Source organism: Anopheles cruzii, chromosome 3 (assembly GCF_943734635.1).
Source record: "Anopheles cruzii chromosome 3, idAnoCruzAS_RS32_06, whole genome shotgun sequence".
Lineage (NCBI taxonomy): Eukaryota > Metazoa > Arthropoda > Insecta > Diptera > Culicidae > Anopheles > Anopheles cruzii.
Genome location: NC_069145.1, coordinates 39,809,091 through 39,827,965, shown reverse-complemented (window position 1 = coordinate 39,827,965; position 18,875 = coordinate 39,809,091). Strand labels below are relative to the sequence as shown.

Here is an 18,875-nt window from a genome sequence, read left to right as displayed (position 1 = left end):
ATCATCATTTTCAGATCGAGCAAACGAAGCGGAGTCCCCCCACCGATTCGGCCTCGGCGCTCCATCGGCGCCAGATCGGTCGAAGACGGTGTGGCAGAGAAGTTTGTAAATCTTCTATTATGCAGCAGAGTGCGCCCCTTTTTTCATGCAAAAAAAACCCTAAAACTTACTTTCCAGACTGGCGCGAGGGTCCTGCGCGCGTGCTTTAAGGACGACCAGTTTTTCCGCTTCCGAATTGCCCCAAAAGGCTCTGGTGCGCTCTCGACCACTGGCTGTGCTGCTTGCTTGAAACATGCAAAAAAGTCGGAAAAAATGTCGTAAAATATGGTACCGTAATTAACGACGCACAGCCGCCGCCTCCGCCGCGTAGCGTGGCTGGCAATTGATGTAGGACGGCAGCCTTGGGCCAAGGGCCATATTTTGTGCAACGCGTTTTTCGTTGCATTTTTTCCATGTTTCCGCGGTTTATCCGTGGGGCACCTTTTTTCAAATATGCACCCACGTGTGTGCCGCTCGTCAGGAGCTATGTTTGGAGCAAACGAGGTGAACAGCAGGGAGCAAACATCGGGCCACCGGCCCGTGTTTGAGTGGTTGACGGCAACCAGTCGCAGCTCACCAGTGTGGTCGATCACATTAGGCAGCTAAGTTAATTAAAATAGATTTCACTTTTTGTACCAATAACGGGCCCGCTCTGCACTTTTGTGGCCACTGTGTTGAATTAATTACCGTTTGTGGTTTCAGGTGTGGATACGCTTCCGTAAATCCATAAGGGCCATCCAATCGGTGTTTGTGGCAGATTCGTTGTTTACTAAACACTCAGCCGTGCTTAGAAAAATGCATACACGTTTTAAAGGGTCGAAGAATACCCCTTGAAAATGGATGATTTCAAATGAGTTGAGTTCTGTTGGTTATGGTCGTGGGAAAAAAGAAAATCCACAATTCGTGGATTGAGACCAACTCCGTCGGTGATCGATCGCAAACGCGAAATTCCATCCAAGCTATCCTTTCGTGATCGAATCGTACAAAACAAAAAGAATCGATTAAAATTCGACTTCATTTGGTTGGCAAATTAGGCAAAATTGTCCGCAAATTGTTGTTGCGTTTGCGTGTCATTTGCGTCCAAAAGTTCTTGTAGTTCAGGGTCCTCGAACTTTTTCGGAGGCCTCCGACGGTCTTTATTTGTTAAGTCAAAATCGCCATGTTAAATTTTGTAGACCGTTTAGAGCACTGCTTTCTTCCAAACGCATGATCACCTTAAGCTTCGACTTCGATTTTTCTTCAGCAGGTAGCAGAAAAGTTCCTCACAAAACGTTATTTTCAGGTACAAAAGTATAGATGGTCTATCCTGATAAGATAAGTTGCAAATGAATTTTTTTCGATCTGATATCATTTGCCTGATGTAAAAACAAGGTAATGTTGCCAAAAAAGCATAATTGGGAAGGTCTATTTACACCGAATTTACACAATTCGGTTTTATACTTCTAGACCTGGTTCGAATGTCTGACGCGAACATGCAGTTCGTGTGTCGCGTCCTGTCAAACGATCGTTCAACCGATGTTTCGATATAAATTACACTTTAACGTTCCGAGAGCGTACACCGAGCGGCTTTCAATCCCCGCTACGTAACGGTATTCGATTTAAAAAAAAAACATTACTTTCGTATCGTTTCGTTTTATTTATTTTTTAATGTCCAAGCCCCGGAACACGCGAAGCGCCGCACGTTGGATTAACACCAGGACCGAAAACAAGTGCCGGAATCTCGCGACTCGGGCGCAGTGAACGCGCCATCAGGGACCTGATGCCGCGCTGGAGCGTTAAGCCAATCACGTGGCTCCCGCCGGCCCAGGCCGTGCAAAAGGAAAGCACATTCATTATGTAGAAAATTCAATTAAACCTCCTCGCGTTCGGGGGCCAACCACCACCGGAGAACGGACGAGCATCGATTGTGTTACAACAAGCAATTAATAACATGGCATATGCAAATAGGAGCTGCCACCTGCCAGTCAGAATCTGGTGCATCCGGTGGCTTCGAAAATAAATAAATTTTTCAACCCCCGGCGCCAGCGATCCGTTGGTCCGTGTGTTGCGCGAAGTGGAACCGACAATCGAAACCGGTTAAAAAAGAAGCAGCAACAGCAACCACTTCAGATTGATTCGGCCAATTTCGGTACATTAGCAATTGTGGCCTCGTCGTCGTCGTGTCGGCCGTCGATAAAACACCTGTTTCCTGGGGCCTAAAACCCGTTATGCAATCCTTTTGCTCCGACTTTGCTCCGCGAGCCCGCGGGAAACAAAATGGCGCGGCACCATTTGGGGGTCGTCGAGTGAGTTACGTCGGCCTTCCGGTGCCGCACTCTCGAATGTTTATTAGCATTCGACGGAGTGCGGAAAATTAATGAAAACCATCTGGAGGTTCCCTTCGCACGATCCGTGACGTCGAATGGGTCGAGCATTCCTTCCCGCTGTGTGACAGAGAGAGAGCGTGAGAGAGAGTCCTTGCGGCGGAACCAGAACGACACAATGGCTCGGGCGGAAGCCGGCAGTTGCTAAATCAAATATCATTAAAATGTATGGCCTTTTCGGTTCCCGACCCGTTTTCCGTGGCCACCTACCGCACTTTGTGTGCTCCCTTTCGCGCTCACCCTCGCCGCGCATCCCCCCACGCCATGTAGCGGATGATGTCAATAATTCAATTCCGCGGCCGCGGTCGAAGCTTCGGTTTGGCTCCCGGGGTTTGGCACTCAGCGCAGCAAAGTGCGGCCGAGGTGGGGGGTTGCGTTCCTACCCCCGCCGTTCCTGAGAAAAATCCCCATCTGTGGATCAGTGGGTGGCCAGATTTTGCCTTTGTGTCAATCCCACATTCGGTGCCGGCTTTTCGACAGCAGCCGTCGGAGGTGCCGCAGTTGACGCTGACATAAATCTTGGCCCGGCCCGCGGCCCAGATTTTGAATAACTATCTGCTTGGTAGTGGCTTTCCGCGGTCGACGAGCTGCGTGGTACGTGGGCTCGGGGGACGGCCTTTTGGTACGACGGTGGCGTGTTTATGAGGAGCGGGCTTGTAAATATAACGCGAGTTGAAGGATATTATTTTTTAAACCATGTCCCGCTCAAGCATGGTGCTTTCCATCGGGATTTTAGGTCCCGGCTGCTGCGAGTGTGTGAATGCGTGCACAGAATGGGCAATTGGCTGAGTGCTTCCGGGGGGACGCAGCGGCACGGCTCCGCTCACGCTCGAAGCAATCTCACCCATGCCGCCCGAAGTTGCTGATTTAAGCAGTCTTCAGCGCATCACGCAAGTGTCCCCACGTGCTACGTCTCCCGAAAACCAGCTAACCAGTCAGCCTCAACTTTCCTGACTTGATGATGCCACACACACACACACACACTGACACACGCCGTCCCATTTGGCCCACCGAAGCGAGCACTGTTTCTGGTTGCGACAGCCAAAGACAAAGAAAGATTTCGCAACTTTCGAAACTTCTGGCTGGCGGTTTCTGCGTGCGGATCCAATTCGAATAAATTTTAACCATGGCATCGGCTGCGGGTTTCGGAAGTTCCGTGCGGTGGGGGGCCGTACGGGAGAGGGCTTGGGCCAGGCGGAACGCGTTCCCCATCCCGCAATTTCTGGAAGTGACATTCGCGCGCCGCTCGACTGTCTCTTCTGTTGTGTTTCTTCGTCTTCTATTTTTGGTTTTGAAAAAATTAAAACCTGACAACGGAGACAATGTCTCATTTCAGCATAACGAGGGTTAATTTTACGGCGGAACAATCGATGAGCTTACCCCGGTGTTAGTGACTGTGGCGGGTGATTTGTTTATGGCACCACAAAACCGTTTCTCAAAGCTAGCAATGTGTTCTTCGCGATTGGATTCCGCGGGTCTATCGTGTGCCTTTTTTGCTGTGGATGCTGATGGCCGACGCCGGAAAGAATCGTTCCGGGGCTGACATAAGCACAATCTGCCGTGTGGTTGGGCAAACATCGATTGCTTCGTAACCGTACTTAGGAAAATATGATAATTTCAAATCCTTTTCTTGTGAGCGTTTTCTACGTTTTACAATCATTATTTTACGTCCCTCTGCCAAATTCAGACAGCTTTCTAAAGTTACATTTTCTGATGCATATTTATTGTGTTAATTCACCAATTCATAATTATTCACCATCTTACATCGTTTTCTGTTATTTTTATTTATGACTTGAAGTACACACTGTCAATTTCATTCATTTACGATGTCTAAAACATGAAAAGGGAAATTGTGAATTGAGTACTCTAGTCTGTCAATTTTGTCGTCCTCATTCAGTTTTTTTTGCAACATTACCTTGTTTTGACATCAGGCAAAGGATTTCAGGTCGAAAAACAAATTAATTTATTTTGCAACCGATTTTTGAAAGGGTTAGACCATATCAACTTTTGTGCCTGTAAATGACGTTTTGCGGAGATTTTTATTTTTATACTACCTGTTGACGAAAACTGCTACAGAATCGCGTCAAATGGTGGTCAAGCCTTGCTTTTAGAAGATCGCTGAGTTTTGAGCGATTTAAAAAATATGTCGATAAAAATTGGCGATTTTGACTTAACAAGGAAAGAGCGTCGGAGGACTCCAAAAAGGACTTCCTGATGGCACCAGAAAGGTGTGGTGTAACACAACCTCCTAAAACCTGGTGAAACCGTTAATTCAGATCGCCACTGACAACAAATGATCAATTTGAAACAAGCATTGATCGAAAAACGATCAGAATTCCGTGTGTTCTGGTCTGCCATGGAGGCGCCAGGTGCTCCATGGCCTGGTTTAGACCTGGTACATTAAAACAGTAACAATATGCATGACTTGCTGATGATGTATGTTTTTATGTTGCCAGATGCATAGTTCTTTAGTAGATTTATTCGGCAAAATTAAGGGATAGAAGCATAGAAAATAGAATAAAATGTTACTTTCATAGCTTTTCTGTTCGTATTGTTTATTTCACTTGAAAGTTATCCATCGAAACACTGCATAGACTCCACATTGAAATAAACTTGGAATGCAAAGGAAATGAAATGACCAGGAACGGGTTACAGATTTATCTTGTAAAATAACGAATGAAACTCACTTTCTGACGTCAACTTATCTGAAACCTATGTTGCTAACCTGAAAGAGCATTTTACTTCAACAATCCACGTTGTTCTCGGCGGACTACGAATTCTCGAAATAAAAGATCTTTTTTCTCGAAGTTTAGTTTCCATAACATAAGATCCAGTGTAGTAAATCCAGCATTGTCTAATGCATAGCATATGAATACGCGTTAGTTTTGCTTTATAATATGCAAGTTCCTACCCGCAACATAAACACTAGGTGACACACTCCTTCACAACTATGTATGCGGTGCTTAATCGGACGAGTTAGCCAGGCTACGATCAGCGATCACCGGTTCGGTTTCGCTACCTCAACGTTTTCTGGATACTTGAGATTGCAAATTTGTTTACTTCTAAACATTGTGCTTGTGAAAACGTGGAGAATTTCACTAGCCCCAGCAAAAGCCATGCAGACTAGCTCTAGAACGTCTTCGCCGTAACCAGGGAGGAAACATAACTTGCTATTTTGAATAATCTTTTCTTCCGTCGATCCTAAAGAGCGTGATTTATGATGCTACTCTTTTGTTACAACGCGTTCATTGTCCTTCGTTGCTGCTGAATACAATTAATGGTCTGACCAGGCTTTGGTCTATGCTTTAGGGTTGAATGACTTTAATCAAAACTGAACAATGGATGTATTTTAAATGAAATGGTTAATTTAATGGATTACTCAATTGATTTAAATGCCGTGAACGCTTAAATCAAATCTTCCCAACATTCTTACAGCTTGTCTTTGTGTTTGTTACATGTAATGGTGTGTTGTGATGTGAATAGCTTTAGGAAAGCTATCATTAACGACGAAACGAAACACTCAGACGCTGGCTATTTGCGATGTTTCAAATTACACTTCTGTGTGCAATTTGGTATTTTTACTAGCATCCGGCAAGTCAGAGAGAGTTTTTGAGTTCGATCTATAACAGCCGTCCGGGTCCGGCCGTCCGGAATCCGTTCCAAAATCCAGCGGCAGCTGGCGGCAAAAAAGGGAAAACCGAGGAAACGCAATTTTCTAAAGCCCACTCGTGCGTTGCGATACCTGCGATAGTCGGGAAAACTAAACTCCCCTAACATGGGTAGTGGGCCGGGTTTTGATTTGACGTACCGTGCCGGGGCCCTCCTAATGGTCCACGATGCTGAGGAGCGTTCGGCCGGATGCTGTTTCACCATGCTTTGGGTTGGGAATATGTTGGCCAGCAGGGCATTACAAACTCAACTGACGCTGGCCTACCATCGCGGAAGATCAACACTTTCAAGGGTCGTTATGGTCCTTGATTCGACCATTCATCATCCCGAGACCCGGGACCGCCACGGACGGACGTGAGTGTGAATCATCAATCGTGTTCGGGCCGGACGGGTTGTCAGCCGAATTGGCGTCCCGTTCACCGGCCTATGGTCCTATCCGCTCGGTGCTCGTTTTAATGTTGTAAGCCGCTTACCAGACGTACAAGTCCACCCGTCACGCTGGTCTCGCTGTGTGTGTGTGTGCCGCGTCGTTCCCCGGCTCGACTTTCATTTCCGGTCGGTGGGTCGGGGGAGTGCACATGTTTTGCATGTCTTTTCGACAAATCAATTGCTGATACTTTGCCAACACGGCCGGACGGTCGACCGGGTGCGGCCCGCCTGCCTTCGCCCCCTAACCTGATAATCCTTTCCACTAATCTCCGCGGGGTCGGTGACGACGACGGGCAACTGTTGAGCTGGATCCCGGAAAAAAAGGCGGAAAAACATGCGACGCGACCGTCCGTAATGGACTGCCGCCATATTTCGATGTTCTTTATTCGATACGTACGCTTTTTTGGCGATGTCACCATCGCCTGGAGTGTCCCTGTTTTCATGGTGCCCCTTTGCTGAACATGGGTTACATATGCATCAAAGCTCGGCAAATCGATCCGTCTCAAACACAGAAATACAAGAACGGCTGGAAAGCCGGTTTGTGATGGTCGAACCGACCCGGGGATCCGGCACCGAGGCATCCGGCGAAGGTCCCGTCAGGCAGTTCCGGACTGAAAATGCTAATTTCCCGTCGACTTCGCTTTCCCTCCGGTCCGGGTTTCGCTATCTTCGAATGTTGTGACCGAACCGATGGCGGGTGGCCTTATTTATTCGCCATGTTTTTATTTGGCATCCTCGAACCCAAAAGGGGGGGTTTCGCGAAACCGAAACCGGGGTAGTCCGCCGCACCGTCAAAGGGTGGTCTGCGTTCGAAGATAACAACCCATCGCTGGGCGCTGGGCTGCGGAAGGTGCGGTGCGTATCAATCCATCCACCAAACGATCGCCTCAGAGAGAGAGAAGGGTTCGTCGAAGGATACGCAGACGGTAGTGAGAAGGTGACTCTCTAAAATATGCATACGATTCGACGATGCGTGGCAGATGATTATTTATGAAGTTGGCCCGATCCGCAAGCGCAACACGGAGGATCGAAAAAAGAAAAACACGGGAAGGTTTTCCGGGTGCGGCGTTTCCTCGCGCCGACCCCCAACCGCCGATGGCTATCGGTTCGCCCCGAGGCCTTTGTGTTTAACCTTATCCCCGGGAGTTGCAGTAAATCACGGCGCACACACGTCACACGCATATGGGGAATTTGGGTCCCGTAGTCAGTCGGGGTCTGGTCGGTCGTTATGTTTTTGGTCGTCCCTACCCGAAGGACCCTAACCCGGGGCCGCTGGCGAACTTCCGGGAGACACCGGGCTAGAGTTCGGGAGTTAATATGTGCTTTGTGGGCTTTTGCGCGAGTTGACCCAAATTTTCGGGCTGTCCCCGGCCACGATGGCCAGCAGCGCCCACTCGCAGTGGGTCGAATGACCGACAGAAAATAGATGGCAGCCTGGCTTTGCCTTTGGGAAAATGGCGGGGCTGACTTTCCGCTGAAAGCTAATCCATCATCTGACTCTCTCTCTTTCTCTCGCTCTTCTCTTTGCAGGCGACGACGACTCGCACGTGCACGGTGTGCTGACCAGTGACAACCTGTTCGACGGCACGGTCGTCACGAACCTAGAGCAATACTACATCGAGCCGGCCGCCCGCTACTCACCGGAACTCGAGCGCCGGCACGGTGTCCATACTGTGATCTACAAACTCAGTGACGTTAAAATTCACCAGAATCATCACGGCCACCACCACCACCACCATCAGCGGCCACCGCCCGTGGTGGTGGAACGGAGCCCCTCCCCAACACCGCCCGGCGCACCGTCGGAAGCCGCAGCGAGCGGCGCTTCCGGTGCGCATTTGTTAACTTTAGTAAAAAACCAGTCTAGCGCTAGGATTCAATTCAATCAAAAGTCTGACCACGACGATGACGGTGGCGATGGCGAACGGATGGCAGCCCAGCGAACCGGCCGGGCACCGTTGACGCAGACACGCAAAACACGCAGAAAACGGTGGCTACCAGAGGAAGTGGTAAGTAGGCAGCAACCCGCGTCGGCCGTCCTTGTTAAATTATCAACTCTCACTTCAGGAGCTCGGGCGCTGTGGGTCCCGTTGGGACAAAATGCGTTGGAACTTACCGTTGCTGCTACACGGAAGCGACCGATGGCGGCAACAGCTGGCAACAACTTTTGCGTTACCTAATTTACCTGGCCCCATCTCCGACCACACGGTGTCGGACAATTTGCTGACGGGTAAAGTTTTTCATCGAGCGCCCCAAATAAACTGCTCGATTGGCGCTCGGCTTGCACGAGGCCTATCTCGCTTTCTGCGCGAAAAGGCAGTTGAAAAGTTTGAAGGGACGATGGACCATAACACGGTGGCGTAGCCAAACTCTGGAGGGCTACTCCAGTGCGCAAACTTTAATTCCAAAGCTCTCACTCTCTCAGTGGTACGTGACCCCCGTGAAGTGTGTACGTTCATTAACTACACCGACGGCCGACGACGCCCATCTTGGTGTCCTGTGGTGCGGGGGCATCCACTATGCGGCCACCGCACGGAATGAAGTAATTCTTTGCATCCACTCTTGGCGACGACACCTTCCTAATCCGTGAGAGATTAGTGCCGGGGACATGACTCGAATAGTTGACGGTGGCCTTTCGGTCGGATTCAGCGCAATCAACTCCCGGCCCCAGCGGGCGTGGACCTTGAGCGTTGTGTTCATAAGCGAAGTGTTCATAAAGTTACGATGAGGCTCCGGGGTGTTAGGTAGAGCCTGCCTGTCATCGGATAGCTCAGCATCGGATGGCGATGACTCACGCAGCGCGCGGCCATTATGTGTCAGCAAAATTATCCGGCATACTATTCTTTGCCCAGCGCAGGCGAGAGAGCGGCTCGAGGAGCGAGGCTTAATGAAGACTATTGTTTATCGATCACGCAGAAGCGCGGATTCCGTACGGTTGCGAATGCCGGCTAGGATCTTCTTTAGCACGGTTCGCGGCCGACGCACCAATCGATTGGCAGACTGGAGATCCGGCTACAATTAGCCCTTGTTTGGTCCTTGGCGCCAATAGAATTTTCGCGCCGAGGAGTGTTTCGTACGCCCAAAACCGTTGGAAACAACCGTTGCTGTGCTTTGATCCCGAGCAGTGCAATCTGCGCGTGTACCTGTTCCGGTCTACAGGCGCCGTGAGTTCAGTCGCGTACCAAAAGGCACCCCGGCCCTACCTACACGCCAAGAAGAGCGACAAACATCCTGCAATTGTTGATCGATTTCGTTTGAAGTTGGCAAAGGCGTGTGCGCCAAACGATTTTCCATAACTCGCCGGATGGCTGCTGCACCACCCGCCCCCGCGGGGCCACGAGTGCCTTAACGAGTAGTAACCGGAAGAAGGGCGCAAGCACCGGAACCGGAACGGAAGATTTTCGAAACGATTGCTTTCGAATAAAAATCTACAGACACACACGCGCGCGCGCCGCCCCGTTCCCTTCCAGGGAGACGTGCCCGGGATCGGGATTTTTACATCGCGCACGCCCTCGTGTGTGTGTGAACTTCCGGTACATTTTATCACCACACCCGGAGGAGAGCTTCCACAAGCGTTGGTCGGAGGCACGCTACACTTAGCGCCCATAAAGCACGTTCTGGGCTGGGAAAGTCTTTACAAGTTCATTTTTTAAATGGTGATTTTATTGGTGAAAAGGAGTGCATGGCCCCCCCCGTGTGTGTGTGTGTGTGTGCGGGCCCAGTTCTTTCCCAGCCACCCTGCTAAGGGGGGGACCTGTAGTAGCTCTTTACAAAATAGAACCAGGGCGAGAGAGAACGAGCGAAGTGGATTGCCACCCCGTGTGGGAGGGGGTCCTGTGGCCTGGGTTCAACACCAGGAGCTCGCTCGGTAAGCGCTCGAAGAGCGGCTCAAACGACCCTGTGGGTCCGTGGGCAAGGTCGCAAGGTTGCAGCGCCACCGGAAAGCTTTTAGCCTTTTAGTTATTTACAAAAGCTTACGCTTCGATGGCGTTTGTGAGTTCCGGTAACCCGTCTTGCCACTTTGCTGTGGACACCCCCTTCACGTTGGATGGCGGCGGCGCGTCCTCCCCGGGGGTGAGCCTCTCAAACCTATTGGACCGAGCGAGAGAGAGAGCGATCGCCGGAGTGAAATGAATGTCAAATCGAATTGTGCAAAAGACGGGTATCGACCAACGACCGACGAGTATTGACACAAAGATGCACCACTTCGGGAGCCCTCGAACCCCCAGCGCCTCCGGCCCGGGACGGCCCGGCCGCACGGTCCAAGACGGTCTCCGTTGTTTGCTGCTCCTCCGCTGGACCCGAGCGGTCGTTCGTTAGGAAAATTGGCGACGAAGCAGGAAAATAAGAACATTCTGGCGTGTGCCGACGGGGCCAATAGGTTTTTCCTCCTTGCGCCCTGGCCTTCTTCTCTCGGCCACCCACCCCCCCGGGCGCGTTCCGAAAAAGCGTCGTCAGTCGCCAGAGCCAGAGTCGGCCCGGAAGTGGAAAACGTATTTACATTTCAATGACTCAATTCTCCCGGGAGATGAATCGAAGGCTATTTGCTGAGTAGCTCCGAACGCTTTCTGCTCCATCGGCCAGATTGCATTACTCTCGGCCGGCGGCCACTGGGACCAGCCCCTGGCGACCCGGACCAGGACCAGGACCATTTTTTTCCCTCTTTGTCCGTGCGTTTTTTAACTTTCCAACCCGAAATGGCATTCGAACAGCTTAGTGGACAGCTTTTACAGTGACGCTACGCTAGCTTCTCGTGCCGCTTAATGAGTGTCACGGCGGACACGGACCGAGCCAGACGATCCGCAACCTTTGCAACGGCAACCATCTCACCATTGATTGGAACGAAGCGCTCAAGCATCATCGGCTCTCCGTTCTTTTGTTCCTGATCATCATGCCCTCGAAAGTGTTATCGAATTGTGATGGGTGACTTCACCACTTTCCGCCACTCTGCACCCGTAATCGGAAAGAGGGCGGCAAACAGACCCGGGTCCTCTCATCCCGGGGCACGCACATTACATACACACCGAGCACTCCCCTGGCACTCCTGGCGTCTTGTGTGGGTCCCCTCGAGAGAAGAATGTATTCTCCGTGCGGTGCGCCCTTTGCCCGATCATCCTCGGATCTACTAATTGCGTTAATTAATTGGCATGCTTGAAAATCATCATTCTTCAGAACGTGGCCGGTACGGTTTTCTCGGAACCGTACATGTTTATGCTGTGGAGTTCCGGAGCCCTTCGGGAGGATTGCTACAGCGTGCTTCCGGTGGAGGGAACGAACCAGCGAGTGCGAGAGAGAGGGGGCCCCATGATCCTTGTGCATTCTTTTATCTATTGTTCGGTGGGCTGAACCGCCCGGAAAATGTTGCCCGACGGTTGCGGAAATCAACTATAAATTGGCCCGCTCATTAAAGAGAGCGGTGCTCGGTTCAGGGTGGATTTTAATTGGACTCCCGGTTTTTTTTTGCTTCCTTTCACCGCAGATACACGAGAGTCGAAACCCGTCATTACCACTCGACCTGGAGGTACCGTACAACAACGACTACACGATAGTGCGGAGCCCCGGGAAAACGGTGGCCAGTGGTAGCGGTGGTGGTAGCAGCACGGCGAACAGTGGGAGTGGCACCAGCAGCAGCAACACCGGAAGCTTCCCGGCCCGGACCACCATCAATCGGACGGTTAACCGTGGTATTATCGGTGGCACCGGTGGCATCGGGCCGACCGGTGGCAATCCGCCGACCCCGGCGGTGAACAATCGCAAGAAGCACTTCCTGTTCAACACGTACAACCCGCACGGTAGTGGAAGTACGATCATCACCGGTGGCGGAATGATTGGGGGCGGCGGTGCGGAACAGTTTCCCTGGACGCGGCCGGCGGTCAATGTGACGAGCTCGGGCACGAGCCACAACAAGGACCACTACGTGGAGATTATCACCAAGAACGGTTCGACGCGCAAGAACGTTCCCATCAACAGCGATGCCAGCGATGTGATGGTCAACGGGAACATCAACCTGAACGTCCGGAATGATCTGCACGATCACCATCGCGAGCAGCAGCAGCAGCAGCAGCAGAAGTCGTTCGCTAACTCGCTGTACGATCGGAAGAGCACGTGTATGCTGTATCTGCAGGCAGACCATACCTTCTTCCAGAAGATGGGTTCGGACGAGACGAGCATCGAGGCGATCACCAGGCACGTCCAGCGGGCTAACTACATCTACAGCAAGACAGGTCAGTAATCGGCGGCAGCGTCCATAACTGAGGAGCTAGTCTGGTGGATGATCACAAGAACTGCTCGAAACTGCGCGAATTCACGAAATATTAGATTTGGTCCGAAAAGTCCATTATCGGTCCAAAGTAAACGCAAATGTTTAGTGAAACCCGCGTCAAACCTACTTTGAATGCAATTTCCACAAACGGCTTCGTAATATTTATGGTTGCCAATATTGTTATCCATTTTGCCCAGTTCAATTTTGTTATGGTTCGAATGCGCATGAAATGCATTAGCATATCGTTCGATTTAAGTAATATTTTACCAAGGCCATTCGGTGCAGCCGGCCCCGTTTGCAGTGTTTAGAACCACCCCGAAGGCGGCGGACCGCGTGGTGCAGCCCGAAAGTTCCCAATTCTCGAAAATGGACGATAACTGTGCTCCTTCGCCGGAGGCGTGCGGGTGCATTGTGAATCTTTCAACCGATCGTCTGGCCTTAGGACGAAGAATCGGGGACGGAATTGGGAAACATTGTTGGTCCCACAAAACTATATTTGATAGTTCGCGCCGTCGAATATTTTCGTTCGATTGCCGTTGGAAGCTTTGTTGGGCGAGGATGACCCTAGATAGGAATAACCTCGCCGTTCTCGTTTCACCGTCGGCGGCCACTTCGTCCGTCCCCGAATATGGGAAACAAACTCCCTTATGCTGTTACATGGTTCCGACTCCTAAGGCCTCGACGATGGCTTGGCGCACCGAAGGCCGGAACACCAAGCACACACACAGTTTATATGTATTTTATTCTCGAGCATTTGCACAGTGTTGCCCATCCCATGTTGGCCAGCTCGCCCCCGCTACACGAATACGTTCTTTGCACGGAATCAACATTTTCGATTTCAATGAAACCTCGCTGTCTTCCGGAGTTCGAGTCCGGGCGCACGAAACTGGCAGCCGGCCGCGTGTGCTTTGTCGTCGTAACCACCCGTCGAAGGGGATTCAGATGAGAACCGAACCGAGCTCTGGTCTGTTGGCTCTTTTTTTGCACGCTTTTCCTGTATCAACACCGAGCCCGAAAAGACCACCCTGCTGTAACCATTCAAAGAAAATTGTTCGCGATTGTTGTCGTTGTCTCGTGGCAAGGCAAGGCAACGCAAAAGCGTTCCGTGCAGGTTCCGTTGGTTTTGTTTGGGGATGGTCCTTATAAAGCATCTCCCCTAGCGAAACGCAAGCGATTGGCTGTTGTTGTGGATTGTGTAGCAAATGGGAATATGACCTGATTGATAACATCGATCGAATTCGGGGGAGGGCCGCTTCTTGAAGCCGCTCAAGCGAGTCCGTCAGAAAACAATACCCGAGCGCCCGCCCCGAGTCGCATCGTTCCTTTTTGGTTGCTCTGGCACGGAGAGAAAACCCTTCGAAAGGGAAGACACACGTGAAAATGTTCAGACACGACAGAGGCTTTGACAAAATGGCGCATTTAAGGGGCGCCCTCAACGGCTGGGCTTCTTAAAGTTGTTGTAAAGTTTGGACTTTGGGATGAAACTGTATTTCGGACATTTTCAGAGTTGATTGATGATTTTGATGTTGCCATTTGTCCTGATTGGAGGGCTGATGCTGTTGAGTGATTGTCAATGGCTGTGAAATAAATAAATGATATCCCTTTTTCTCTGTTAGACTAGGATATGCATTGAAAGCAAAAATGAGGCCTAAGCAAATGCTTGAAATTGTTCAATCTGGTCTGGGGAGATCCTTGTGACACAGCTTTTGCTTCCCCTCACCGCAGCGCAGTTGAAATGGCATCAACGCAACGCAAATAGTGCTAATGTTATTGCTCCGAGTTCACTTCCTGAGATTAGGATGGTCAACATTGATTGCCACCGAGAGTTTGCCAGTTTGCGGTGGTAAACGTAAATTGTGATGGTCGTGTGAAACGCCTCCTAATCGGTAAACACGCTCTCTCCGTCCATCCGTCCGTCCGTCGGTCCGTCGGTCCAACGAGTGTAGCGTAGGTCACTACCGAGACCAATGCGTCTGCTCGGATGTGGCCCTTAATTAAATGATATCGTAAACCGTTTGCGAGCAGGCACCGGGGCGCAAGATCCGGGACGAGAGTGCGAAAATCAATCACCAATCGATACGCTCGGCCGATAATACGGACATTTTGGTGGTGGTTTCGGTCCCCGCCGTCTGCGGATATCTTCGCCGTCGCCTTTCAGCGGCCTCACGTACACGCACCGCGCTCGGGAGCAATGATGAGTTTTTCTGAGAAATGCGCAATATCCGCTTGCAATTCGTCGTCGGCTTCCGCCATCGCCATTCGGCATTCGGAGGGGCGCTTCTTCATCAAATTTTACCGCAGTCATTTTCCGGTTGACAACTTGCACGCTGCCGCTGCTCGCGTCTCACGCTGCTGCCCCACCGGAACCGGAAAGTGGCGATATAGCGAGGCGCAGCTGGCGTCGGGAAGCTTTAATTCAATTCGCGAATCCTCTCGAACGTCTCGTCAATCGATCCGCTCAGCTTCGGGCAGGGGGCGGGTAGGCTTGAGACTGGGCCAGAAAAGATAAAAAACAACTCCCTCAAGGGTGCCACGGCAAGGGGGATAGAAAGTCAATTTCCCACGATGTTTTCCAGATCACTGGCCCCGTCGGATTCGCTCCGATCAGACAGATCACTTCGGTCTTCGGTAGCCGCAACCGAAAGACGGTCACCACCTCAGACGGCCGCGCGTGAATGGTTAGGTTCGAATTTCGTCGCTTAATCCCCAAAACCGCCTTCGCCAGCGCCGCGCGACGCACAAGTATGCCAAAGATGCGAAAGTTTGTAATTTAGACAGTGAAAGCGGGGCAGCTCAAGCGCGCACCCTGAGAACTCAATCAAAGCGGAAAATTGGTTCCACGGCAGGCATTACAGGCTGCTTATGCTTTTTATGCTGCCTTTCTCGCTCCCGGAACAGGCCGCGCAAGGGACACCTTTTCCCAAGATTCCCCACAAATCATCTCTTGCGAATTGGAGCTAAATTGTGACACATTTTATGAGAGGAATATTTTAATGTCAATCTCGTTGTGATAAATCACTGACCGTGGGTTTTATGTTTTTATTGTTTGTGTGACAAAAGCTTGAAAAGTAGCTTTAAAAAATATGTTTAATCATTTTTTAGTACATATTTAGTATGTTTTTATGTTCTATTTGTTCTTCCTTAATGCTTGATGCCACACTTTCTTAATGTTTTGATGTTAATGTTTGAAATTTAATGTCTGATCTGAACATTCAAAATAGTCGGAACATCGTAAATTAAATGTTATCCCTTGAAGTTGTTTCTTTATGCTAGAAATTAAAGTTATTATTTTAGTTCAATCAGGTAGATAGAGGTTGGACAAGCACACCCCGGTATTGCTTGGTGGACTCATATTTCTGGTTTTTAAATTCGACTACGGATGTTGGTGTTAGTGTAAAAATATGGAATACTAATTTCTCTGGATGCTTACTGGACGAGGGTATGACTGCAAAGACCTTAGACTTCAGACCAACACTTCCATCTAGCAATAGGTAACGGTTATCTCGCGAAGAAGGACATGAGAAAGGTGATAAAAGCAAACAATAGAGCGTGGACAAATATACAACTTAAAAGTGTTCGCAAGGATATGAATCCTATAACCACCCAGCCATCCGACGGCCGGAAATGGATCATAAAATGTCAGGACCGAAACCTCAGGTGCATCTTGAAACGGGCATCCTTGTCAATCCCTGGAAGTTTCTCGCGATGCCGCAGCTGGAGTGAAATTATCTGGCATCAAGCCGCGGAATCGACTGTAAAGAAACGGAAAATAAAGTAAAGCCTGTTCCCGGTTGCAACAACGTTGTTTAACTTTGGAAGACTCTGTTGGCACTACATTTAAGTAAAAACGCCATTTCGGACCACGACTGTGGTCCAAACTCAACATGACAATTTCGTTTTCATTTCGAATGCAATCCAATCACTCGTCAAATATTATGGCGGATTCTGTTCATTGATATGAGGAAAGTAAGTCGAACATTTTTCGATATTCGCTGAATGTCAACCGTCTACAACAAACTTGTTTGTCGATTTGTTGGAACATATTGCTATGATTTTAAATTGTTTGTATCCATTGACAACTAAAGATCTGTTTTCCAAGAAGCGCGTTCAACGTGAGCGACTCTGGTGTAGTGCGAACGTCGCCGCTACATCCGTCCTGGCACTCGTCCGAAAAAAGCACAACATTCAACCAAACTAAAATATGAAGTCCCAATATAACCATGTTGTGCACACTATTTGAACATGTTTGAAAGTATGTCCAAATGTGGTTCAAATGGTTTTAAAAAAATAACAAATGTTTCTAAATAAAAAAAAATCAACAATTGACACCGACGAAACCTCGACAAATGAGTCGACAAAACACAACCAAGCGATGTTCTTCCGGCACACGTGTGGCTCAAGCCCCGAAACAACTGAATACGAAAATACGGGTTGGAAAATGCTTTTCATTCCGTGCGATGCTTTTCGGTGTCCCTTCTGTCGACGTCCGGCACGATCACGATAAGCGGGCCGGGCGGGGGTCAGGAGAGAGATAGCATCAGGCTCGGTGGTTGGTCGGGAATCGGAAAGCCTTCTGGCGTGCGAAAGTGAAAAAAGCAACAACGAAATCTCCTATTCCGGAGATTAGGTTCGGGTGCGGAGTGCGTACGTGTGGCCCCGCGGGGACACGGTTTACGGGCTTATGCACGTTTTCTACCAACAGCACCGACAGCATATGAGGCTGCAAACAGTGGCGAATGGCGAATGTTTGCATAAATTATTCAATTGTTGTTGCTGCGCGTCGCCTTCACCTCGAACCTCGGTGCGGTGTTTGGGGCTCATCGTGGCGGCCGGACGATAGTGGGCACAGTGTGTGGTGAAAAGTTTGACCACCTTTCACACACCGAACCCTATTTATCCGCCGTCCCACCCAGTTGCCGCGCCGCGGAATTAGCTTGGTTTGGTAATGAAAAGTTAAATTGTTTTTCTTTTCTCTCCTGTCTGTCCCAGGTTTGAAAACAACCACTAACTGTAATTAACAACCATTGCTACAAATGATTGTCCCCGCCAAAGGACGGTGTGCTATCCGCAAGTTATTGTATTACTTCCCGGAACTACTAATATTCGAGGGGAGTTTTTATGGGCACCCTAGGAGCCCGACTGTATCCGGCCAACCCCGTCACGTTGCCGTTGTTAACGTTCGCCGAGGGTGATGGACTCGATGCGAGCTAAATCTCTAAATCCTCTCCAAATTCGATCTCGAGTTTGTCGGGAGTTTGAACTCGAACGCTGCTGCTGCTGCGTGCCGCGTGAAGCGTCTGATCGAATTTTCGGTCCGAAAAGCGAAGCAAATTGACTCGGGTTTTCCAACCCGTTTTTGTGTTATTATTTTTGCAAACATTCTATCGATTTTCCCGTTACTATCGACCGGCTCTGCCGGTCTGTCGTGACGCACCAACCCGACCGACCCTTGAGGACTTTTTTTTCGGTCGGCTTTCGGGGCACCAGGCGTCTCCATCGGATGCGGACTGATCGGGACAATCTCTAATCCTCTTGAATTCGCTTCAAGCCTCGTGTGTGTGTGTGTGTGTTTTTGTGGGTGGAGTGATTAGATTAGTAGCATGTGCTCTGCGGCATACGGATCTATCTGACAAGAGGGTCGCCATTTTTTCGTTCCACTCTTTCGGAGTTGCGTCAGACTCGGTTGTTTGCCGAGCGCTTTTCCCAATTAAATGCAATTGTTTTCCCCTGGTGGGGGATTTTACCGACAGATGACCGGCACACAGGCAGACCGGGACGGGAAGTGATTCTACTGGGGGAAAAAAACTCCAAAAATAGCCGAGAGTGCTAGTTCGCAACATTTCGGCCAAGGGGTTTTCAATTTGCATAATTCAAACCGTGCGGTCCTGGGACCGGTTCGGAGACATCTAAAGGCACCGAAATTCGTTCGTTCGTTCCTTGCTCTCCAGATTGGTGGTTTAGTTTTCAGTGTTTCGTACTTATCGTAGCATCACGCGGCGAACCGCCCGTCGTGTGCCGGCGTGGCCCCCGACACAACGACCGACACGTGCCAATGATGTTGTTAACCGCCACTACACACGGCCATTGATTAATGCGAGGTGCACCCACTGGGCGCC

The 18,875-nt window shown here is 50.1% G+C and overlaps 1 protein-coding gene across 1 annotated transcript in view; it reads left to right on the top strand.

The window, feature by feature from the left end:
- LOC128270386 (uncharacterized) overlaps positions 1–18,875 on the top strand; it is a 153,627-nt gene that overhangs the window by 82,795 nt on the left and 51,957 nt on the right. The window contains exons 4-5 of the mRNA XM_053007785.1: positions 8,031–8,506; positions 11,977–12,721. Of these exons, the coding sequence (XP_052863745.1) occupies positions 8,031–8,506; positions 11,977–12,721 (1,221 nt within the window). The remainder of the gene's footprint in view (positions 1–8,030; positions 8,507–11,976; positions 12,722–18,875) is intronic.